This window comes from Vanessa atalanta, chromosome 4, assembly GCF_905147765.1.
Source record: "Vanessa atalanta chromosome 4, ilVanAtal1.2, whole genome shotgun sequence".
NCBI classification, from domain to species: domain Eukaryota; kingdom Metazoa; phylum Arthropoda; class Insecta; order Lepidoptera; family Nymphalidae; genus Vanessa; species Vanessa atalanta.
In genome coordinates, this window is record NC_061874.1 from 3,081,009 (window position 1) to 3,107,139 (window position 26,131).

Genomic DNA, 26,131 nt, shown 5'->3' on the forward strand with positions numbered 1-26,131 from the left:
TACTTGCTCGCTTACTGCTTTAGATGATGGTCTAACAATGATTGATTTACTGTGACATACATTTACACAGTTTATGTCACCGTAAAATATCGCAAGCTTATAATAAAGCTAAGTTGCAAACTTTTAAAAATCGAACGGGGCATTCAACTTACAACAAATCGCATAAAATTCAATATCTTTTCAATAAGTTTTTTTTTTAATATTGGACAACTTTACATACATTACTCTGATCCCAATGTAAGTAGCTAAAGCACTTGTGTTATGGAAAAACAGAAGTAACGACGGTACCACAAACACCCAGACCCAAGACGATATAGAAAACTTTTTCTACATTGACTCGGCCGGGAAACGAGCCCGGGACCTCGGAGCGGCGTACCCATGAAAACCGGTGTACACACTACTCGACCACAGAGGTCGTCATAAGATTGTGAGTCTATAATTTAACTCAATTTGATCAGTTATATTAAAAACAAAATGTGCTGGTCACGATTTATCGACAGGTTGTAATCTAGTTAGATTTATAATTAACTATCGATCCTTATAATTAGGTACCCAGTAGCATAGGTCGTATTTTATATTAAAATTTATTTGATAAATTATAAGAAAGCTTCATTGGCGTGAGCCGAGATGGCCCAGTGTTTAGAGCGCGTTCAAACCCAGGCAAGCACCATTAAATTGTGTTTATAATTCAGCAGTGGGAAATTTACATGCTGTTAATGTAAAATGTAATGTAATGTTCATTGGCATACATAAAAGATTATCTTGTCTTTAGTAAATGCAATCAACAATTTTTCATATTATTTGAAGAATGAAATAAAATAAAAATTATTATATGTTTCATGATCATAACTTAACTTTGAATGGTGTAGTAATTACTAAATTTCCGCATTTAATATAATACGTCAGCAATATGTTACGGTAACATTGCTTTGGAGAAATTCACCGCAATAATCCCGTAAGTCATCGTATTAAAATGTCCCTAGGGTATTTCCAATAATTTATATTTTACCACAGTGCATTCTGAAAACACATAATTCAGCTCTGGTATCAAAATATCATCCAGTAAAAAATATATCATTCATTTGATATAACAATAACCTCGATATTCTGATACGATGCAGATATTTACCAAATAAACACGATGTCTGTCTGATTATGCAACCCAAGAACTGAATGGGTTTTATTTAAATTAGACTACTTTGTAATTCAGTCTCGGTTTTATATTCAGTGTGATGTTGCGAGTGAGCCAGTGTAATTACGTGCCTTAGCAGGTAAGTGTACTCGTAATGTGTATGAAACAGGTATTATGCAAAAACTTGTGTATACCCGCCAGTCATATCTAGTTATTTTATAAATACTAAAGTCACTTTTTACATTACACTTGCACGTCTAAGCCGCTGACTAAGCTTAGGACATAAAGCCTTACTTATATATGCTTCTATCCTTAATGTGTACTTTTGCCGAAAAAGAGGCCAGACTGAAAGTCATCTATTAAAACTCACACATATTTCGAACTAAAATACATTAGAAAAGTCACTGGGAAATTATCTGAAGTACTTTTGTTAACACTACGAATTGTAAAGCCCGCTTATGCTTTGTAAACAAAATAACAGTTGATACACTTTCAAAATTTTACCGACCATGAAAGTACTTCTAATAAAAGTTCTGAGAGCAAATGCAACCACAACTGAGAGACAAAACAACGTCGAGACGTAACTTTTTATGTGTTCTGATTTGTATTTTGTAAATGCTGTGTTTGTAGAGATCATTTAAAGGTTGTGTATATTATTTGCTTGTTTGCCTCTTCAGTCTAGTGGACCAGCAGATTCTCCTGAAGGTCCTGGGTTCAGGTTAAGCAAAATAATCTCAATAGCCTTTAAGCTTGAAAGCTGACATTATTTGCACTCTCGTACTTCGGAAGGGACTTCAATTCCATAGTCCAGCCATTCATCCAGCAATTGCACCAGAATACCACCAGCGTTTGCGCTCACACTTGTGCATGGTAATATTTCGGGCGTGACTGACTATTTTCTTTTAAGAATCACACATTTGACATAAATTGTTCCTTATAGCAAATTATTACCGAGTTCCTTGGATCTTAAAATAATATTGGGGTAAAGGAAAATAACTGATTACCTATCTTCCCCAACAAATCAATAAGTTTATTTTTTAAGGAATCATACAAATACTACACATAGAATAATAATAAAACAAAAATACAATAAAATTATTCATGATTGTATTTTTGTTATATATTAATATTTTCTAATGTAATTTGCCATTTGTCAACAATAGCGAAAACTCTCGAAAGATAAATCTACATAAAATATTGCCTCGGCAAGACATATTCAGCAAACTGGCTATGTTGAATAAGCAGCATACGAATCAAATGGTTTCACGGAGTTCGTTGTCATTTAAATAATTCTATACTTTAAAGGAATACAAACTGCATTTGTATTGCAACAAAAGCTTTTGATTAAAGCTAAAACGATAAGATGAAATTCAACGATCAAAGACGTTTACTTTATAAAATTTTAGTTTATATAAAATTTACCTGTTTTGTTTGTGTAAGTGCAAGCAATTATTGTACTGAACCATAAAAATATGTCTGTTATTTATAAAAAAAAATCTTGTTTCTATAAAAAATTATATTTAACTAATATTTTAAAATTAAATAGAAACAAATTAATTATATGAAACACTGACGATGTTGAGTACTTTAAATAATTTAATAACTATCTAAGTACTTATTTTGCACACTTCGATCCTAAAAGCGTTGAGTGTACTTTAGTAGTAGATACACATTTGTTATGGAGTTGCTAGAGATGTTTACAGTAAAATTAATATGAGATTAACATAACTTTGTATTGACTTGAAAATTGAGTACAATGATTAACAAAAAAAAAACAATCGTCTAAAATATTATATATTGTATTATACACCACGCCAAAATGTGTTGAATGTAAGATAAAATATGACAAGGTACGATGACTAGGTACGTAGACATCTTAAGATAGATTGGAGTTTTGAGAAAAAAATTTAATGCTATAAAAAGTAGTCTGTGATTTTATTTACATCGGATTTACTTTTTTTAATATAATTACCAAAACGTATAACTGGTTCACGTCATAATAATTATTTGGCGATTGTGATCAGTGTACTGTCGTTGAAAGTGTTACCATACGCGTATATTATGTACATTATAATAATTATTCTATAATAATAATTAAACTCATAATATTAGTAATTATTTAAATGTTAGTATTCCGTGTTTTTTTTTTATTTTTTATTATTGTAATAGAAATGAAAGAAGTTTATTTACCTGTCCGTGGCGATAATCTTGGTGCAGTTTCTACGGTGAAAGAGATATGTTCCGATCTTCCTCTACTGTTAGCAGCATACACAACTATCTTCAAGTGTCTCTTAGCTCCTAATCTCCTGAGGTTCCATAATGCTGCTCCGTTCGTGGAATTCGTAACTAAACCCTCATTTGCCCATACTTCTGCGATGTATGTACATTGGAGACCGCCTTCGTAACCTTTTGGAAATAAATGTTTGGATATAAACATTGCTATAATCCTTACATCGCTTTTACATTTCTAAAGATAGTGTGAAGCGATTTTAGTTATAAGTAATAACTTATTTACATAGTATATTACAGTTACACAGTTACTATTACCTTGAATTACTATATATATAAAAGCAATATATATAATGTCGTTCACTCAGTAGGTAAACTGCGCAGCGGCTGACAACCTAGTAACTAATGATATTGATAGTCAAAGACTGTAATATTTACATTTTTTATAAAAATTACCTGCAAGACAAGTTAGGTCCAATGAGTCATCAGTGAGGTTGTAGACTGAACAGTTGGAAGGTGGGTCAGGCCTCGTTGCTGGCAGTAATGTGTATACACATGGTGACATTTGCTGTCCCGCTAAGTTAGTTGCTCTGCATGCCAATGTACCGTAGTCGATGTCGGAGACAGGGACGTATGTAAGAACTGACTTCCCTTCTTTTGCGTTTACGGTGAAACGTTCCTAAGTAAAATATATGATCAAATCAACTGGTAAGTCAAGCGTCAGGTATTTTTTTTTAATTAATGTTTTAAGTGAATATTTTGATTTCTTTTTTTATTTTCCATATTTTTATTATGGAATAAAAATGGACATCGAAGTTTCATTGCAACTATAAAAATCATTCTACAATACTAATTTTAGTAACAAATTATTAAGCTATCAGATTCAAAATTGTACAAAAGCATACGAGTGAATTCCCATCATAATCACAATTATTCATCGTGAAATGAATATCAGACTACACAAATGTTGAATAATAAAAGGTTCAATAGAAGGGACCGTTTATATCAGAGAATAAAGAGTGATACGCTGTTCAATAATTTCTTATGCCCGAGGGTAGAATCATAAAGAATAAGGAAGTATTCCCAAAGTTGAAACCTTCTCACGACTTCCTGCGTCAAACGACTAAGTTCCAAAATGTTTTCTTTTGTAATTATCTACTTCGTGTTGGAAAAATACTCTTAGGAAAACAAAAGATTTGATATTGTCTTGTGATAAATTGTAAACTCGTATTTTATGTTTATTATAATAAATAATTTTATTTTGCGTATTTGAGTTTGCTATAAATTCAATTATTCAATCCAAATTATGTTATAAGGATAAAGATTATATCACTTTTGTTATATTAAACTGTTTTTCACAAATATCATACACCTGCATATAGAAAAATATTTCCATTAAAAGTTTATCAAATAAAACAAAACATATACTGAATAAAGTAGGTACTCGTAATGCCTTTAGATATTTTATACTTACGAGGTTTAATATTTCAAGGTATACTCACAGGGTCAACTTTAATAGAGCCCGCTGAATTATTAAGTGTCCACTCGAATGTGTCTGGTGGGGGGAAAGCGTCTACTTCGCATTCCACCTTCGACGGTTCTTGTAGAGCTGCACCGATCAATTTCACTTCTCTCTTTCGACATAAAGGTCTATCTGTACAAAAAAAAGGAAAATTTACAATATAAGTTTTTCGACGTATTGTTATAACTCTTTTTTTTTAAATGTCGTCAAATTGCACACGGTGGCTCATCCCAAGAATGACTAGCCAGCTATGGAGGACATATTATAGTTCACTATAATATATATATATATATATATTATAGTTCACTATAATATATATATATATATATATATATTTGTTCATATCCATTATCTTTTAACTAACTCTCATTATCCAATAGGATGGCAAATTCGATATGACTAGAAAATAATCAAGTGCGGAACCAACGCCTTAATGTGCATTCCAAGGCACGGAGGTTAACACATCCAGAAAAACTTAACAACTATCCTAATAGTGCATCGGGATAACGATGCAGTTTTATTATTGGTAAATATATAATAAAAACTCATTACAAATTCTACTCATGGTCCAACATATTTGTAACGTATTATAGAAAAAACTGTATGACGCTAACACACAGATGATACAACTGGCTGCTCCACGCTGTGTAGCCGTGTTAATTGTTACTAGTCTATCCTCGTGGGTCGTAGCGTTATGTGATGTAGTCTATAAAGTTTTTCAAAAAAAGGGTTGTTTTATTTTATTTTTTTCAAATTCGTCTGGTCTGTCTTCCGAGATTACTGCGTTCAACCAAACTTTTCAACTTTACAGAATATCATACATAGGAATTGAGACTTTGTTCAAATAAAAATAATAATTTCCGTTATAAAACGAAATGCTTACTCTAAAATTCAATTTAATCGCAAACCAAACTAAAAAATGCGAATATATTCAGATATTATTCATTAAATGCAAAGTATTCGTAAAACAGAGTAAACTAATGCAAGACATTTCTGCACAAGTTTCTTTTTATTTTCTTTTATATTCTTTATTCTAAGTCCTACTTCAACGACAAGGAGAAATGACATAACTTATTCATTTCTTCGACCATCAAGATAGCGATCTTTTTCTTTTCTTACATTGCGCAGTCAATTAGCTCTTATACAGCTTCTGCTTATCTAAATGTACCCTGTCAGTCCATTTGCCGTATTGTTCTGGCTTCTAATTGATTAAATGATTCAAGATTTCTGATCCCTTTGTGGCCGTAGAACTGAATCGGATAGTTAATCTCTGCCATTAAATCTAGCATGTCAGTCAATTCGGATGTCTATCGAATACCATTATAGGTCATGTAGTAAAATTTATTTATAATGAAATACTTAACTAATATTACAAATAAAGAACAATTTAGTCGCTTTTTAAATTGTATAGTGTATTTTTTTCTTAATTAAACCAAGCAAACGATCGGTTCTATTGTTTGCATGGGATCTTCTTGCCTTTTCCTTGTCGCCATTGATGAATATATTAGGTAATATTGTTATTATTTAATCTTTTCATTCATCATAATTATATAAAAAAAAACATAAACAAAATCTTTTGAAGTATATTTAGTTATGACAATAATTTCGATTTTCGCTTATGTTCTTAAAATTTTTGGCCTAAATTATTATCGTTCAAACAAGAATTGGATATGAACAAGAATATCCTCTAGGCCTTTAGCCCAGCAGTGGGAAATTTACAGGCTGCTAATGCTAAAAAAAAAAGAATTGAATATCGGAAATGATTCTTCCAAGTACTCTCATCTGATACCCACACTCAATGCGATTATATTGAAAACATTGGATCATTTTGATAATTAAAAATCTTGAATTTTTAGCTACTAAAATTATTATAATACTATAAATATTCCACGATATAATTTATATGGTAAATCCTAACGTGAAAAATACAATTAGGATAACTGATGAATTTTTAATTATTATTTAAAATGATAAAAAAAAATCTATAAGAAAGGTACAAACTTACAAACAATCTGCATCCGTAAAGGCGGAGATTTTCCATCACCTTCAACATTGGAAGCGGTACAGGTGTATAGACCGGCTTGGTGGCGTGACACGTTGCGAAGTGCAAGATTGGTGTTAGCAGTCAGGATCACGCCGTTTGATGGATTGTTTTGAAGCAGAACACCCTACAAAAGAAAAAAAAAAGCATATGCAATTTTTACACATTTTGTATTATTTAAACAATTTTCACCGTCCAATTCAAGATCAGGTGACGAATAAGAGAGGAGAATGACCCCAAACAGTTTGGGACAAGTGGAGGAGAAAAAGAATGATGTAATAAAATTGTGTTTCTTCTTAATTTTAGTGCCAAAAGCAAATGTGTGACATTTTAAAATAATTTATTTTCAATTAGAAACTATAATTGAAATCTAGCGAACAAATCGAATTCGAACGAAATTATTCTTGTGAATCTGTCATTATCGTATGGTTTTCGATGATAAAAAATTCCGTCGAAAATATACGAAACTGTCAATTCAGCGATTTTTATGTTAGTCAAGATAAAAAATACTGAATTCTAACGTTTTCCAAACCGATGCCGTTTTACGCGGTCAATCAAAAACTGAACGGGAACGAATGAATACAGGATTTTGCTATGAATACAAAATTGTCACGGAAAAATATTTGTTATAATAAATAAAGTTTCCTTTTATTTTTTCAACGCTGAATCGATTAAATATGACAATTTGTAGAATTCTAAAACAAATTGCGCACGGGTTATAAAATCGGATGTTCAATTTTAGAACTTGGTATACATAACTTCTCTATATTTTTAGTAGAGAAAAATAATAATAACTATTTATTTTTCCATTATATTTGTTTAACTTATTTAGTGGTCATCTTGCCCTGTAGACATTGGTACAGCAAGAAAAATAAACTACTCTTACTAATTTTATTATGTAATAGGTAGACTGACGGCGAATGCGCCACCTGATGGGAAATGGTTACCACCGCGCATAGACATTGGTGATATTAGAAATATTAATCATCTTGCTTCGCAAATGCGCCATCTACTTTGGGAACTAAGATTTTATGTCTCTTGTGCTTGTAGTTACACTAGGTACCTCAACTTTCAAACCGGAAAAGAAAAATACCAAGTATTGCAGCTTAGCGGCAGAATATCTGATGAGCGGGTGATACCTAACAAGACGGGCTTATACAAAGTCCTACCACCAAGCCTATTATTAACTCACCGTTAACCTGGGGTTCTAAGATGGCATATGTCTTAACATATGACTATCTATGTCTGTAATTATAATGGCACATTACCCTTCAAACTAAAGCACAGAAACTTACAGAGTATTGATGTTTGTCGTCACAAGTTTGCATGAAGTCTAGCTTTAGTTCCTTACTTATAATTTTAGTATATAAGAATTTTGTTTTTTTGCAAAAAATTTGAATATTAATGAAATAGTAGTGTAAAAAGTATAAAAATCTTTTAACATTACAGTTAACTAGTCATTGAACAGACATTATATTAATTAGTAGCAATTTTCCGTAAATTACAAATGAGGTAGTAATCTGTCCTAATTAGTACTTAATTGCAGAAATACTGGTGGCAAAAATTAACTTTGGTTCACATCAGACTTATTGTTAAAAAAAAGTGTAAGTACGTTATAAAAAAAATAATAAACGAACTATATGTTTTTATTTTAGTTGCGTAAAACATTAACGATTACAAATTTATTAAATACGATGCGATACATTCTAGCGGCTGCAGAATAGCTGACATTTAATTACTCCTGCTTATCTTAAACGATGTAGATTTTCAAGCAACTAGAAAGCGCTTAAAGTATAATATTCTTCAAAATATTCCAAAAAGTTTGCTTTACAATAGAATAAAAGAAGATTAATTCTCTACTTGTTATAAATGTTACACTTAAAGGTTCTCCACCTAAGGCCTTGCTTCTAATTATGACTGAAGGGTGCTTCCTTTGTTCAGTTGTCATGCCGTCCAAACTAGTACCATTGGTATACGAGCTAGACAGAACTGTGACAACTCATCACTCTACAACGACGCTGATTGTTAAAAGACTAATATCACGATAATTTATGATAATGCTAATCTTTGCATCATCTTCGCTGGTGAGCATGGGCTATAAACTTATATATGCCTTAAATAATATTATTACTGCATGCATTTGCTACGTATACAGATGACGTCACGTGAATCTGCGTCAGCTTAATTAATAAAGTCCCGAGGAAAACTTAATTCAGTAACCTTTGTAAAGTAGGTTTAATCCAAGCGATTCTCTAAGTTAATAGGTCATATATCCCGTTGACAGAAGTTAACTAAATCGAGAATAGTATAACGAGCAGCGTTAAATAATGAGATCGGAATAACGGCTTCTATAGTGTAAACGCCCTGCATTACTTGAAGAGCTCAAATATCGCGTCTTTATCTATACTTATACTATAAACGCGAAAGTAACCCTGTCTGTCTGTTGCTCTTATATGGCCACCCACTGAAATGAATTTGATGAATTTTGGTATGGAGGAAGCTTAAACTCCAAGGAGTATATGGGTTACTATAATTGTGCCTAACACCTCACGACTAACTAAAAAGTAAGCGCAGCCGAGGTTGACATCTAATTGAAATTAAATTTGTTTCACCGTTATTAAAAGTACACCTTTCATATTTTACTGGAATTATCTACTAAATTACGAAAAGTGTTTATTTTGAATATTACTTAATATTTACTTAAATAATTCTCTGACTTTAATTTTTTATTCAATATTATTAGAAATAATATATGTTTAGAAATATTATTTTATTATATTTAACCTTTTGCAGTTTAATATATTTCTGGTATTGGTTTAAGCGAATGGATGAATAAGTGGCAATTTATTAACACTTGCATAAATGTAATTGTTAATTACGCCCTTATTCGAATTAAACCAAGCGAAATAGTTATTTTAAATCTGAATGAACTATTCATTTATTTCTTCGCTGAAGTTGATAAAGTTCTAGACAAAGGACTTATTCAATACGTCATTATCCCTAAGCGACGCTTTTGAAAAAGTTTCATAAGGCCGCTGGTGGTGTTAAATTAATAAGCGCTTTAATTACTCGTTTTGTAATATACTTCTAACTTAGTTGTGATACAGTTTAATTTTGAATAGCAAGAAAACGCCAACCTTATCAAGCGCATCGAAGTCGTCAAGTGCGTTTTCATAGACGTCGTAAAAGTAAATTTTATATTCAATATAAAATACACCCTCAAGGGTAATAAAGTGTACATCTATGTTTTATTTTATCTTTGAAACTTAACATGTTATAATAAGAAGCCACCGTGCACGATGTTTCAAGCATATGGCGACTTATATAGAGAAAAACAAAGTTCTCTTATTGACAATATTAGACTAACAGAGAGAAAATATAACACAGCAGAAAATAAAAATACCATAAGTCATACTTACATTATGCTCCCACACTACTTTATAAGCGGGTGGGTTGGCATCGACTTCGCATCCGAAGTATACATCGTCGCCCTCTTCGATATCGTTCGGGTTCATCTTGGCACCGAGGTGCATTGAGGCAACGGGCACGTCTGTTGAATTATTCATTCTATTATTATTGGAGTAGAGTTGAATTTCCTCTGTTCAATGTATATCTTGTTATACCGAATATTTGACGCGGTTTTATTGCGAGTGCATGAAAGTTTCATTTCTGTGTCGAAAATATATTTTTGGCTTATTCCATTCTACTTGCCATAAATTTAATAAATCATAGTTTTCTGTTCGTTTCTTTGTTTGATTTGTTACATTTTTCTCTTCATAATTAATAAAAAATGTCACGATCATTGAATATTATACAATTCCATTTCGAAAATTGAATTTTGTAAATTTGACATTCGTTATTTTCATTTAATAAGTTTCATAATTTGGAATTGTCATTTTGTCGTTTGTCGCATCAAATAATTAACAGAATTAGTCGAATTTTTAGAAATTCCGCAACGAATTTACCGAACATGAAAAAACTTTACCACGCAAACAATTTTTTTGTTCATTTTAAAATATCGTTTTTAAATTACAATTTCGTAATATTATACATGAAAGGACAGAAAAATGTATTTTCAAAAAAAGTAGTATTCATAAGTACGTAATCGGTAAGACTTAATTTATGTCTCCATTCGTATATACCTACAAGGTATTCAAGCGCTTTGGTCGTATTTAATACGCCCCTTAAGTCAATATCACACTGCCTCTGACTTAAACGATAATTTTAAAGAAACTAAAAGTCACGTGACCTATTTCTTTTGTTTTAAACAAAAAATGGAACGCTTTGTAGTAAGTTAGGGCTTAGACTCTCTTTCCACTAAAGGTTATTTAAAGATTTTTGCTATTAATAGCAGGATTTCTTGCATTACAGATTTCAGAACCACTAGTAACCATAACACGAATATTTATGTATATATATTAATAATATTATAAGTTCTGTGAGCAATAAAGTAAAGTAAAATAGTAAAGTATACTCTTTCAGCGAATGTTTATCTTTTATGACGATAAAAAATTAAATATACAACCTTCATGCTTAAAAATAATAAAAAGTAAAGTTCTGCGTAGCGGTTAACGTTGCCGCCTACTTGATATGGAAATAGCTTCGGTATAAATCGTGAATTCATTCTTACAGTTTATTATCCAAATTTTAATACTACCCTGCTTTTTCAATTTGTCTTTAATCGTAATACGGCTTATCAGCCCATAGACTCCATGTGCTATTGTATACATTGTAGGTACTAACGTCAGTGTGACAGGACTTTACACTGCCAATTACAGCAGCAGTTGATAGGATGTGGTTATTTGTCTTCGATTCACCTCTATCTAAAGCGATCGTTACGTAAATTGATGCGTTCGATTAAAGCTTCAAGATTTACTTTCTAAGTTGAATGGGTTTTAAGACTTTCGAATTCAGAACAAGATTAACTAGTAATGGCTGCAATAACATATTGTTCGATATATTCCAATTTGAAGATATTGTATAAAGTTCGATATTAAAAAAAAAAGCAATGTCCTTACTAAACTGTCGCTTGAGTTCGATCCTGTTTTTTTTTTAAATTATTTGTTTATGTGATCATAACGTCGAGGTAAAAACAAATAAATATTTAGAATTCAGACGAAGATTTAATTGTCTAAATAAGGCAGACTAAATAGACACTCATTTTAGTGGATCATTGTCTTGTACCTAGCATAATTAAATTTAGTAGATATTTTATTATATGAGATTATTTTAACGTTGGTCTTTATTAAACTTTTTTTAAGAGTATAAAAAAGTTTACACGTCGTGCCATTACATTAGAAGTGAAAACTAATAAAGTTCTGTGAAACTAGATTTTTTTTAAATATGCCCAGTTTTTGTGAGCCGAAATATTTACAAACGCATGTTTAATTTTTGGGTTTATACGCAAAATATTTATTAATACCAATAAGTAAAATTTTTATATGCTTTACTATTATAATTAAAAACAATCTTCAGATATATTATATATATTTTTTATTTATATAAACAAACAATAAATATAATATTGTTTGAAAATCAAACCCTAAGGTGTCTCGACATTTGACAGTTACTTTAATACAAATAATAAAAACTATCATGTCCTAATAAAACAATAAAAACAATGATTTTATATACTCAATACCAAGTGTATCGTATTGCTGAAATTATACTTACAATATACGTTAAGAGGTAGTTTGCTTTCTATCGTCGATTTATTGAACTTGGAGTGCTCTGCCCTGCAAGTGAGCATTTTTCCATTGTGTTCCTTCTGAGGCGTCCACTGCAATAGCGATTGAGTCTCGTTTCTATCGTCCAGCTCCTGTGAAAATGTATCCTTTAGAAATTGCACAATTCAGGTAACTAGAACGTGACGTGTTAAGCTATATCTTAAAATGTTAATGTTGGAAGTTTTGTCGTTTGTATATAGTTTTGGATAGTTAGATCGAATTTCTTTACTGAAACGTTTATATATCTCGCGAATAACTCTTACGAGCTGTGCTCAATTTTTTTATTCTGATAAGTTTTGCGTTCTAAGTTTATCTATGAAGTTATTTTACATTACTAAAAGTTTTTTTTATAAGAAATATAATAATTGTTTGTGATATAAAAAAATCGCAAAAAGAAAGACCTGGTTATTTGCTCCGATATTGTTTTCTTTCTATTTTGTACTTTTTATTGTAACCGAATATTAATATCAAATAAAGTAAATGTCAATATTATAACACTTTTTAGTATAAAGCGTATTAGTTCTTAAGCTGTGACGTAACAAGGTTACTATAGAAACTAATCCTCATCTAACAAGTAAGCCAAGGGCGAATCAGCAACGTACTACGATAGATTAATTAAGGGATGTTCACGCTTAACCGGGTGCCATTGCTTAACATCCTCTAGAGGATAAAGGGTATTTAAAGGCGAAAATTTCATGAATAATATATCAGTGGCCAGAATTTAACAGACAACAATGCGAAATCTCGAAAGTGAGTAATACTCACTAAAACACTAATAAAACACATTTAAAATTTTCTTATAAGGTAAAACTGGACTATAATTTTGTTGAGTGAGAAAATTATTATTAATTTACAATAATATGCTGGTGAAAAGGGTTACGAGATGGTAAGGCAACAGTAGCATGTTCTAGCGTGGTACAGTTAATACTACCTAATACCTGATATAATATCATGTTAAGTGTTGAATTAGCGCCCAGAATTTACCAGAATTATCCTAAATATTTTAAAGGATACAACATTAAAATAGTCCAGAATAATAAAAATTACTAAAATTTGTAGATTTGTATGCACGTTGAATATAAACCTCAGTGACTAGTAAATGAAATGATGTTAATAATTTCTTAAAAGTGTAAGCATGAGGGTATAAAAGAAACTGCTCAAAGACTAAAGGTGTACATGAAGAGCTAAGTCATCGGCGTTTCTCGCTTCGAACCAATGTTAGCCGACAAACATTTGCTACAACCTTTCCAAGTCACACGATTTCATAAAGACCCTTTTAAACGAAATAGTCTGCCTTTAAGCGTTGATTTGTTAATTTAAATAATACGGTAGCTTAAAATGTTTGCGTAAGTTGAATGTTGGATTTTCTGATTTCTTTTACATTCATATAAGTATTGTTATTTACCTCTGCTGCTGTTTGAGATTAATGTATGTATTTAATAAGATTTTTTATCATCTCGTCATATATTATAAGTAATTGAAACAAAAATATGTTAATAACAAACAAAGCAAGAATTTACTTTGGTCATTTACACCCCTAAAATTAATTACCTCTTAATATTTATTATCTTTTATTTTATTTATAAGGCACTTAATAAACTATTGATTAAAATTAAAAATAAAAGTCCAACGTTGATGGTTTTCTCACCTGTTCTTTCGTTATAGAATTCAGCTGTTTACCACCCAACCACCACGTAATGGTCGCTGGAGGTCTCGCTCCCGTTGATCTACAAGATAGTTCTGCTTTTCTTCCTACTGATAACGGTTGTTCTCTTGATAAAATCTCCACCGACAGCGGCCTCACTACAATAAAATAATTTAATTTTTATTACCATTATTTTAACGTTTAAAATTCCATACCAAACTTACACCATTTTGTTATATATTTTATTGAAACTCTGTTTATCAAAATCACAATACACTTATTTGTTTATACAAATTTAAGTCAATCATCATGTTTAAAAAAAATACAAATATTGGACAACATCACATACACTATGTACTCTGATTCCAATGTACTAGCTAAAGCACTTGTGTTATGGATCAGAAGTAACGACGGTACCTCTAACACCCAGACCCAAGACAACATAGTAAATTTTTCTACGTCGACTCGGCCGGGAACCGAACCCGAAGTCCTCGGAGTAGCATACCCTTGAAAACCGGTGTACACACTATTCGACTACGGAGGTCGTCAATGTTTAAATTGTAGTGACTTATGTATCAATAAAAAAATATGCAAAAATGAATTTTTCGATAGCGTATCGCTTAAAAAAATATCTGCAATTCTTTGGAATACCTAAGTTATTTTCCGAAAGAGCTTATTTCACTTGAATGCTAACTGGTTACTATCCAGTTATCGTATTGTGTATAAAATTCAACGTCTTTTACGAAGAAATTTAACTATTCTTATGATCACTTAAGCGAAAAATATATTTCGAACTGCTCATAATTACTCTAAATCTTATTTACTGAACCACAAATAAATGAAAACTAACGCAACTAAAAAGTAAACATTTAATTATATTGTCAGAATTCATTGGAAATGCTATCTTTAGTTTTATTTGAAAACAAAGTTATTATAACTAGCTCGATTCTGTATTTTTAGCAACTAGAAACGATCAGATCGAAGTCTATTATTTGACGTTAAATATTTTGTGTTATTCGATAAATTATTTATATACAATGTTGCTACAATATTTCATAAGAATTCAATTTCAAGAAAGACCGTAAGAAACAAACACTTGTACGGCTCCAATTTTCTCGACACTCGTACAAAAGTTGCACCTGCAATGGCTGTTTTGTAATTTCACCAAGTAAAACATGTAAACTTTATAAAACTCGAACTAAATAAGTCCAACTGTATACGATTACTTAAATACATATATTTTCTCTATTTTAGGCACCGTTTTTAGTTTTATATTTAATATTGATAATTATTTTTCGAAGTATTCGTTTATAATTAATTATTTGTAATCTAAATACATTGATGTTATTTGATACAAAGCCTACCCTTCGAAACCTTTTTGGTTAACAGAAACCATGAAAATAATAAAGCCTATTACAAGCTGAGGATAACTCATATGAGAACAAATATATTCTCAAATTAAACTTAGTAATTTTTAGAATTAAGAGTTAAAATACAATTATAAATATTTCATATGTAAATTTAATGGCCCAGTGGTTAGAACGCGTGCATCTTAACCGATTATTTCGGTTTACCCAGGCAAGCACCACTGAATTTTCATGTGCTTAAGTTTTGTTTATAATTCATCTCGTGCTCGGAGGTTAAGGAAAACATCGCGAGGAAACCTGCATGTGTCTAATTTCAACGAAATTCTGCCACATGTGTATTCCACTAACGTGGTGGAACATGCTCCAAACCTTCTCCTCAAAGGGAGAGGAGGCCTTAGCCCGGCAGTGGTAAATTTACAGGCTGTTAATGTTATGTAAATTCAAAACATTCGAATTAAAAAAAAATATCACAAAGATACTTACTTTTTCATCATAATATTGATCCTATATAGACATCTTTTAAAAATAAATCCATTTATTAAGTAAACGTTAAAGTGTGTAAACATTGGATGCGAAAAAATAAAATAAATATTCGTTACATCGATACGTACTTTATCCCGAACTATATTTACTCTGACTACTTTATCACCCCTCGATATATTGATTTATACAGTTTCCCTTGTCTAGACAAAAACAACGGTCTTCCATTTACCACAATGTCGAAGCACCTTTCCCGTTCCGTATACATTCATTAGAGGCCTAATGCGTTCTCACCAGATTTAGGGTAACGTCCCCTTTAATAACTTAGAACCTTTTTAGAACACGCTTAATTGATTTATTTATAAATATAAATTGTGATCATAGGCTTAATAAATGAGGTTGTGGCTTAATAAACTCGAATATTTCAACACCTTTTTGTTTATTTGATTTGGTAATATTGCTAGAATTTTTCTTTAGTACTAAACTATTTTGACCGCATTCGGTAGCTGACGCTAGCGATAGATATCAATATATTGATAGCGATACAATTCTTATTTCATCCGGACGAAGTCGGGATGAGAATCTAGTATATTATATATATCACAGAACCACTCAGTGGAATCTATTGAAAATAACACGTTGAAAACTTATACCCTTTGTCGGGATAAAATATACATTTAATACCGGAAATGGCTTCATCATCCTCAGTATCAATAATAATATTTTCATAACATTTCAATGATTAAAAGTGTTGTTAACTCAATGTTAAATTAAAATATGACTTATTCAAGTATCCAGCAACTGTATTTCTTGTACTTGAAATATAATGATTATAATTTCCAGCGGTTCAAATTCAAGATTTTTCACGTGAAAATTGGCATTAAGATAGATAAATAGATGAACTTTTTATTTATGATATATTTAGTTGGGCAAGGCTACCTGATGGTAAGTGGTCACCACCATCCCTAGATATTGGCGCTGTAAGAAATATTAAAGATTTCTTAGTTCGCCAAAGCGCCAATATCTTTGGGAACGAAGATGATATGACCCTTGAACACTGTTAACACTGTTACCTGTTATACCTGTTATTACACTGGCACACTTACCCTTCAAACCAAAAAACTACAATACTAAGTACTACTTCTTCAGACGGACTTTCACAATGCAGTGCAAGTATTATCATTTAACATTAAATACAATTAAAACAAATCGTGCAGTAGACTTATAAACCGAATAAATTGGTAAAAAAAAACTCACAATATAAGTCGATCTTGACTGAGGCTCTTTGGGGTGGAGATAGTAGGGTGTTATCCGCTGTACACATGTACACTGAAGATAAGTGTGCCCTCGTAGCGTTAGTTACGACCAGGGTCAACGACCTGCTGCTTCCTGACGGATGTAATTCACCCGCAGCTAACGTTGTAAGCACCGTTTCCCCTTGCAACCATTGCACTCTTGGTGTCGGATTACCTGTTGTAATATAAATTATTTTAATATCTGATTATACAACTCATCGTAGTTCCTGCTTATACTTTCAATAAGATTCTTATTCTAATATTCTATAGTTTTGAATTTTCATCTAGTGGGCTTTTAACTTTAAGCCCTTTTAAATTTTAAAATTATTTTCTAAATATTTGCGTTACGTTCCTTAATATCCTGGTGAGAATATGCGTTCGGGTGTGCGTGAGTCTTTATCTATTTCTTTCGCCTCAGATGTCTTAAGAACAAATCACGATATCGACACCAAATTTATCCGACGCGTAATAGCATACGGAACAATCGTAGGGAGCGGATAAAATCGCTCTCCGACCTATATTCAACATTTAGCGTAGGAACATTGATTGTATATAGGCTCTATAGCTTCACATTGGTATGTAGAATGGATTATAGATACTTTGCTTGAAAAACATGCGTCTGCCTAGTGATAGTTTTTATCTCCATGATATTGAAACGTTATAGCAAGGTAGGAAAACTAATCGGTTAGTACCTTCAGAAAGTTATGCACTACGTATCATCTAATCTTATTATAGCAACGTAACGCTTGTGTAATATTCCCTATTCAAAGTCACGTAGAAGGTTTTCAATAACAGTAAAAGAATTAACCTAAATATAAATTCACTTCTATAACAACGATAAATGTCAATTACCAATTTTGAAAGACGATACAAATAATTATAAAAACTATAAATCCTAATATTTCAAACTGAACAAAAAAAAATCTATATTCACCATCAATTTATTCAATTCGAATATCACAGAATTGGTTGAATTTGAGATCAAATGTTAACAATAAAAACTCAGAATAAAAGGAACGTAAACAAACCTTACATCAAATTGATTGACGTATTACTCGTTCGAAAAAGTAATACCTACTAAACTCATCATTTATTCGCAACGTTCGATCCCTTTGTACAGAGACAAAAGAGGATGTTTGTTGAAATAGGAAATTCAAACCGAAACATTGCACTTACCCCCATTCACAGAGCAAATAAGTTTGAAGTCTCCCCCTTCGTTGTAAGGGCCGGCGATGCCCGTTATTTCTTTGCCAAACTCGTCAAAGATCACCGGCTTAGACGGCAGCTCTGCGAAAAAAATTAAGGATTTATTTTTGATATGCAAGAATGTATTACTTTTTTTCATTATAAGTTAATGTAGTCCTAGATTATAAGGATGGAATTCGCTTTATAATTTTTTTTATATTGTATATTCGGAGTGGAATTATGAATTCACCATTCCGAATACAAACAACATAGCATTAAAATAAATTAAACATATATATATATATATATTTCATTCGTCCTAAAAATAGATTAATACAAAATAAATAATACGATCTTCCGTGAAATATGATTAAAAATATAATTAAATTAACCGGTACAGGCAAGTATATATAAAATAATTTAATTTATTAAGCCGCTCAACCATTAACTCGAGCTAGAGGTAAAGTTAATTCAGGTGAAAGAATAATTTGTAAGCGTTTTGCTTCTGCCAAGAGCGGTAATTACGGCTTATTTTCTAGAGAGAACAACAGAAAATTCCAAGCCGAAGGAACTCGCAATGTGATTCCAAAACGCGATTCGCATTTTTAAGCAGATGACTTTGTATTGAAACAATGAACTTTTTACTATCCCTTCCAAAAGAGAAATATAGAATGCTAAGTACCCGTTTCGACTGCGTAAGAATTAATTTGACGTTATTTTTTTTTTTTAAATAATGCTTTTGGGACAATTTTTTATGGTATAGAGTGGTGGACGAGGATATGGGCCATCTGATGGTAAGTGGTCACCACCGCCCATAGACAATCATGGCGCTGTAAGAAATATTTTCCATTCCTTACATCACCAATGCCCCACCAACCTCGGAAAATGAGATCTTATGTCCCTTGCACTTACCATTAGTTACAATGGCACATAATATATTAACATTAACAGCCTGTAAATTGCGCCAATGCGCCACCGACCTTGGGAATTGAGATGATATGTTCTTTATGCCTTTAGTTACACTGGCTTACTCACCTATCAAACCAGAATACAACAACACTGGCTCCTGTTGTTTGGCGGTAGAATATCTGATGAGTGGGTGGTACCTATCCAGACGGGCTTGCACTAAATCCTACCACCAAGAACGAAGAAAGAACTTTAGTAAAATTTGGTCTACTAGTGAAGTAAGGGACACAGCCCATACTTAGTAATGGTGTAACCAGATCTTCGGGATGTTCAGCCTTAATTTTTCAGCCAAATTATTATCAATATATATTTGTCAAGGTGATAATTAGACAATAGACTTTTTAAGTCATAGGTGAATTAATTTTGAAATGTAATAACACCGATGCAAGCGTGTATTATAAATGTAATTAAGGTGATTAATAAATAGTAAATTAATTATGTGAACATGTAGATGTACGATTCGATTCTGATAATGAATGTATTACAGCCACGAGATAACTATTGTTATAAAAGAGATTTTCTAAGAACATTTTTCACTTATAAAAAAAAACAATTATAGCTACTGATTATCAAAATTATAGAAAATATTTAACACATGAAATAACCAAGAATTAAGATAAAGTAAGCATTTCGAATAGATGAAATCTCAAGCTTAGTAGATGTGATAACATTACGTGGCTGAGGACGTCCAAATATTGTCAAATCGTTACAAGAATGTACGGTCATACAAAAATCAAATCTTCGTATCCTCAAATACCGCTAAATTGCGGATAAACAAAGACGTTCGAATGCGGCCGAGAAAATGAGAAAGTTTTCGCCAAATCGACACAAAAAGTCTAATATAAGTATTCAGAGGATCTTGGCAATCATTGGATGCTTACATAACCGTCTCCCGCAACGCTGATACTTATCATCTAGCAGAATGAACATCTGCCTCTCGTTTATTGTTTCGTGCGTTCCGCGTAACTGCGGGCAGTGAAATGAATTTTTGCAATCAAAACGCGACGAGTCTGCGAAATTTTCTCGCTCCTGATTTTGGTATATATGAAACATTATTTTATTATATAAGATTTTAAATTAACATGGTTATTTTTATTACTAACAGTATTTAAAACGGGATATTTACCATGTTTTTTATTTTTATTTGGTGGAGCTCGATATTTCGACATTATCTACGAATGTCTTGTTCACGAGACTGACGTTTGCGGGTAGATGTTGACGGCATTAGAAGTGTCCATATCGGACTACCTCCTTTCTCGTACGTTTGCTGCGTAAACACTGGTTACCACTACCACTGTAACTTTCACCCTTACTATTTGTTTTATTTGCACTCGAAACTCGATCCCATGTCTTACAAACGAAACTCACCGTATCGATTCGCGATTTTTTTTTTATTATTCACTGGTTTGCATAATTGCAAATAACTTTATCACTGGATTCCATACTTTCTTACATTATTTTATTATATTCTTAGTCATAAGTAACATTAGCAATCAATACGTTTAATTTTAACAAAGCCTAACATCGTGGTATTTCAAGGTTTTGATACTGAAAATGTCAATTTGAGCTTGTAATGATAGAATATTTCTCAAAGAAAATTTTAATTCAATGTTACTGACAAAAACGCTACGGGAATTGCGATGACTGCTTCCTATCCCGTTGTTCCGTAATTTGTTTCGGTAGATATAATTTAATATAATTCTATTTATATTCCATCTTTTTTCTATTTTTGTTTATCCTAAAATAATGTTTTTATAAAATAATTTTGGTTTTAATATGGTTACGTAATAATTTTTCACGAGTAAAATAACGAATGAAACACAAAGGAAAACATTCTTTGATATACCATTAATTTAATAAGCTTATTTGTCAAATATGATTTTAAATTAATAAAATATTTACAAATTATATTTTATATTTATTTACATGAGAATTATTAACATTAAATACTCAAATATATACAAATATTAATTTAATTAACATGCATATTGCATCTGTAAAGCCTGGCTTTATTTTTAATTTGCCTTAAACTCTCAATAAAAACAATAATAATTAAAACGAAATAAAATCCACTTTTATTAGTATGATGTATGTCTCGAGCAAACTAGTAGCCACTGTAAAAGTCCACTATCTATCTCACGGCTTCATGCGTCATTACACAGGCGTTCAAATGAAATAACACATTTGGAAAGTTTGATGTTCAATTTAAAAAAATAAGGTCATTGCGGGTCGCCCGTCGGATGTGAGACATCAAAATTGGTGATTATTGAAGGAACTCATAGTTAAAGTAAACCCACACATAAATATGGGAATACCGATCAAACGACATAGGATGTGTTGTAACATTTAAATATGTAAAAAGGTACGATGATAGTAAATATTGTTCCAGTGTCGTTGTATTTCTTTTCGGTTGAAAGGGAGATCAGAACAGGTATATCGATGGTTACCTAGGTATAATATTAACTAATTACGAAAAATATTTTTTACTATGATAAAATTATTTTTTGATTAAATTACCTTACTTGCTTAACAAATAAGGTCAACAAACATATCTAGGAATTCGATATAATTTTTTTACTAAAATTAATTATATACACTTTCAGGAAATCGACAGCGGTTTTATTACTTGGGGCTAAATAATATTTCAAGTTAATTTTACAGAAGTTGTCATAAAAAAAAGTCTTCCTCCCTTTGTTTCGAAATTCCCTTTTTCGCCGCATAACTTCTCTACATCTTATAATATTTTATTAAGGAAGATGTAAGACAATTTGGTATAAAATTTGCCAACGCTGCCAGGGTAGATACGCTTATTACATTGATGTTAAAGAGACTTGGAATGAGAGGAATAATATAGCATATTACAATTTTTTTGTCCTTTAAAAATATATCATTATATATAAATACTATAAATAACAAAATATACGTAAAAACTTAATTTGAAAAGGTTTCTTTTTTGCTCGAATAATACAAGCTTTTTCCATACAAAGAAAACTAGCTACTATATCATAGGGCTGCACAAGATCGTTATGGCGATCTTTGGGATCTATGTCCAGCAGTGGACGTCCTACGTCTGAGAGAGAGAGAGAGAGATCATGATTCGTCAAATAAATTAACAAACTCTGTTTCCCTAAAATAAAATAAAATAAAATAAAATAAAATAAAATAAAATAAAATAAAATAAAATAAAATAAAATAAAATAAAATAAAATAAAATAAAATAAAATAAAATAAAATAAAATAAAATAAAATAAAATAAAATAAAATAAAATAAAATAAAATAAAATAAAATAAAATAAAATAAAATAAAATAATTGTGACGATATTGACCCCGAGACTATACTCAGTATACTGATATTACTTATATTTTCTGTTTGTATGATATTATAAATGATTATTAGGATAAGTCCAGATGGTACAAGGTCACGATACTTAGATATAAGGAAATCGAATCAAATTTGATGATTATTATTAAAAAATGGCAATTTAGTTTAATTGTTTTATAATTAAAGTTCAGTACTTCATCATATTTGAATCACAAGATTCTAGTGTCTCAGTGATATGACACAGAAACATTTCGTATATGACTCTGAAGATAGTCACGTAAAGAAAAATAATACATTTAAATTCCTGTAAATAACAATAAACAATTCAACTGTTCACATTTTGACTTACATTTGGCTTTTATATTTATTTGCTCGCAAATCCTACCTACTTTATATAACGCTTCAATGTTTCCGAAGTAAACTGACTTGTATTCGTTTTTCCTCATAAGCGTATATGAACAAACGCTTCTGAATTGTTTTGCACATTATGCATATGCCTTCCGTACGTAAAATAATTTTTCTCTTTTTCAAAATATTCTGTAATTTTTCGAACTGTGAGTGTTTGATGATGTTTTATTTTTGTTTCTTAGTGGAGTTTTCATTAGAAATTATTGCTCTTAGTTGTTATTTATTGAGGTTCTCTGATAGAAAAAGAATAGTATCTTCGTTAGTACTGGTTTCTTATTAAACAAAATGACACTTAGTAAGAAAACTTTTATTATCTTTATATTCTGATAACATTCTGTAGACTGAAGGCAGCGGCTTATACCCAGGAGTGGATGGCGATTGTCTAATGGTGATTACGAAGAAAATACTTTTAGTTGCTTTCATTTTATTTTCAGGTATTTTTTCTTCAAACAAAATACATCAAAGGATATTATAAATAAAACAATACACAATAAGTAAAAACAAATGAAGAAACTGTACAAATGTTTCAATTGAATTTATAATATTTGGTTACAAAAATTTAAATATATTAAACCATATTGCTTCGCTTCGCTAACACACATTAAATTGGCGAGATCACTATGACCCAATTTATATTTCCATATGTATACGTCATCAACGCTATACATAACGGAAGTGCCCCTTGAGATAGGTATGGCCTTTTATAGAGGCACCTTCATTATCGGACACAATGAAAAGGGGATCACGAGCGCACGTGTCACAAACATAATTATGGAAACGTGCTTCCCTAGAAAAACACTACACAAAACCAACAATACACTATATATCGTGCTTAATCTATATTTTGTCAAGTTTCGATTTAAAGGTTGGGGTATTGTGAGACTGCCTCTCCTTCTGGTGTCTAGCTTATACAACCGATATCTCAAGGTCTCAGGTTCTAACGAGGAAAATATTGTTTTATATATATTTATTTTTATATATACATATATTTTAATAGATGACTTCACGTCATAAAACTATTATTAAATTTTTATTATTTCAGATCTGCGTTTTTTTTTTACTTTTTAAATTATTTCGATCTAATTCCTACACAATTTCCAATCCTGGTTTGGTGGATAAATAAGTGTCAGAGTTTAGTCACTCTAGTCTCTTTTTTTTTCCACGAATTCCAAGAGCGTAAAGAGTATGGTATGGATATTCCTGAATTCGACTAAATTTTAATTTCTTATATATGTGGAACAATCGTAAAGTATAAATTTCGGAATAAGGTTCCCTTAAAAAGAGCAGACGGTTCTTATCATGATAGTCGACCCACCGACCGACGCGTAAATTTAAATCTTTATCCTCATGAAATCAGCGGAAAAGTTTTACGATTAATGTCGAGAGAAAGTTCCTTTCATTATTTCGAAAGCAATTTTTATATTGAATGTAATAAGGAAATCATTAAAATGCTTTTTTATGGCATAAATATTGGTGGATAGTTATATGGGATACCGGATAGGAGTGGTCCCCGTGGTCCATAGACATTGGAAGCATATAAAATGTTAATCATTTCTTACATAACCAATGCGCCACCAACCTTGGGAACTGGGATGTTATGACCTAGACAATGGCTCACTCTCCTTTCAAACCATACTATACTAAGTATTGCTGCATTGCTTGCCGATCAAATATATGACGATAAAAATAAAAGCTTTTTATTTTTATTTTATTCACAATAGTATGAGTCACACACACAAACAATAACTTTCAAAAAAAAAGTCCACGATACAATTTAGAAAATAATATCCTTTAACACACAAACGCTCTTTAACGATTCTTTTGAATTTTATAATTAAATAATTTTGAACGTTTTCTGGGATCCTGTTGTAAAAACGTATACATTGCCCCAAAAAAGAGTTACTAACCCTGTGTAATCGGGTACTTGGAGTAACAAGTTTATTCTTGTTCCTAGTGTTAATAGAATGTACGTCACAATTATTAAAATAATTGTCTCGATGTAACGCATGCGAAACCAGATGCAAATAGGTAGTCGATGATAGCTCTAAAATAATATATTTTACTGAATACGCTTTTGATGTTCACTAATAAAACAAAAAAAAAAATCTAATCACCTTTTAATAATATAGGATACTTAGAAGTAAATCTGAATAAAATATCCATTATGGAAAAGACTGAAGTTAAAATTGCTTAAGCATTGACCTCGTTTAAGATTGCTTGTTGGCAGTTAGCGGTATGACGTTGCAGGTGCCAGCATAAACATGATATTAGAATCTTTATGAAGTATATACCAGAAAAATATATTCATACTAAAAGTTTTCATCTTTGGCAACGTTACAAATATTTGCTTTAATTTGAAATTGGAAGACTTGGCAATGGAATGAAGTAAGTCCAAGAGGCATCATATATTATGATTTACGATTTCCAACATTTTATGCAATTTCTTCGTGATTTATGGCCATCGACATTGATTCAAGTATGCGAAATTTATTTTACTTACGTAATAAATACTTTTATCGCTACATATTAGGTATATAAACAGTTAAAGTGCAAATACGAGCATGTGCTAAACTACAGTGGTTTTAATTGTATGATTTAATAAGCCATAAATTTGTGGTAATGCTTTATTAGGTAATTAATGTCAAACAGGTTTAATGATAATGCTTAACCCTATTATTCATAGAGGTCTATTCAATGAAATAACTGAAACATATTTTACCTCTTTCTTTGATACAATAAAATTCCTCGGAATGAATTAGTCGAGTATATTTAAAGTGATTCAAAAATTATTAATGCGGTAACTATGAATACG

The 26,131-nt window shown here is 31.1% G+C and overlaps 1 protein-coding gene across 3 annotated transcripts in view; it reads right to left on the reverse strand.

The window, feature by feature from the left end:
• The window catches only part of LOC125077595 (nephrin-like), a 224,493-nt gene that overhangs the window by 14,430 nt on the left and 183,932 nt on the right, over window positions 1–26,131 (reverse strand). For all 3 annotated transcript variants that reach the window (XM_047689556.1, XM_047689557.1, XM_047689555.1), the window contains exons 5-13: window positions 18,614–18,724; window positions 17,400–17,612; window positions 14,299–14,453; window positions 12,598–12,742; window positions 10,344–10,474; window positions 6,889–7,051; window positions 4,864–5,015; window positions 3,818–4,040; window positions 3,323–3,538 (exon numbers count right to left, since the gene is read on the reverse strand). In XM_047689556.1, the coding sequence (XP_047545512.1) occupies window positions 3,323–3,538; window positions 3,818–4,040; window positions 4,864–5,015; window positions 6,889–7,051; window positions 10,344–10,474; window positions 12,598–12,742; window positions 14,299–14,453; window positions 17,400–17,612; window positions 18,614–18,724 (1,509 nt within the window). The remainder of the gene's footprint in view (window positions 1–3,322; window positions 3,539–3,817; window positions 4,041–4,863; window positions 5,016–6,888; window positions 7,052–10,343; window positions 10,475–12,597; window positions 12,743–14,298; window positions 14,454–17,399; window positions 17,613–18,613; window positions 18,725–26,131) is intronic.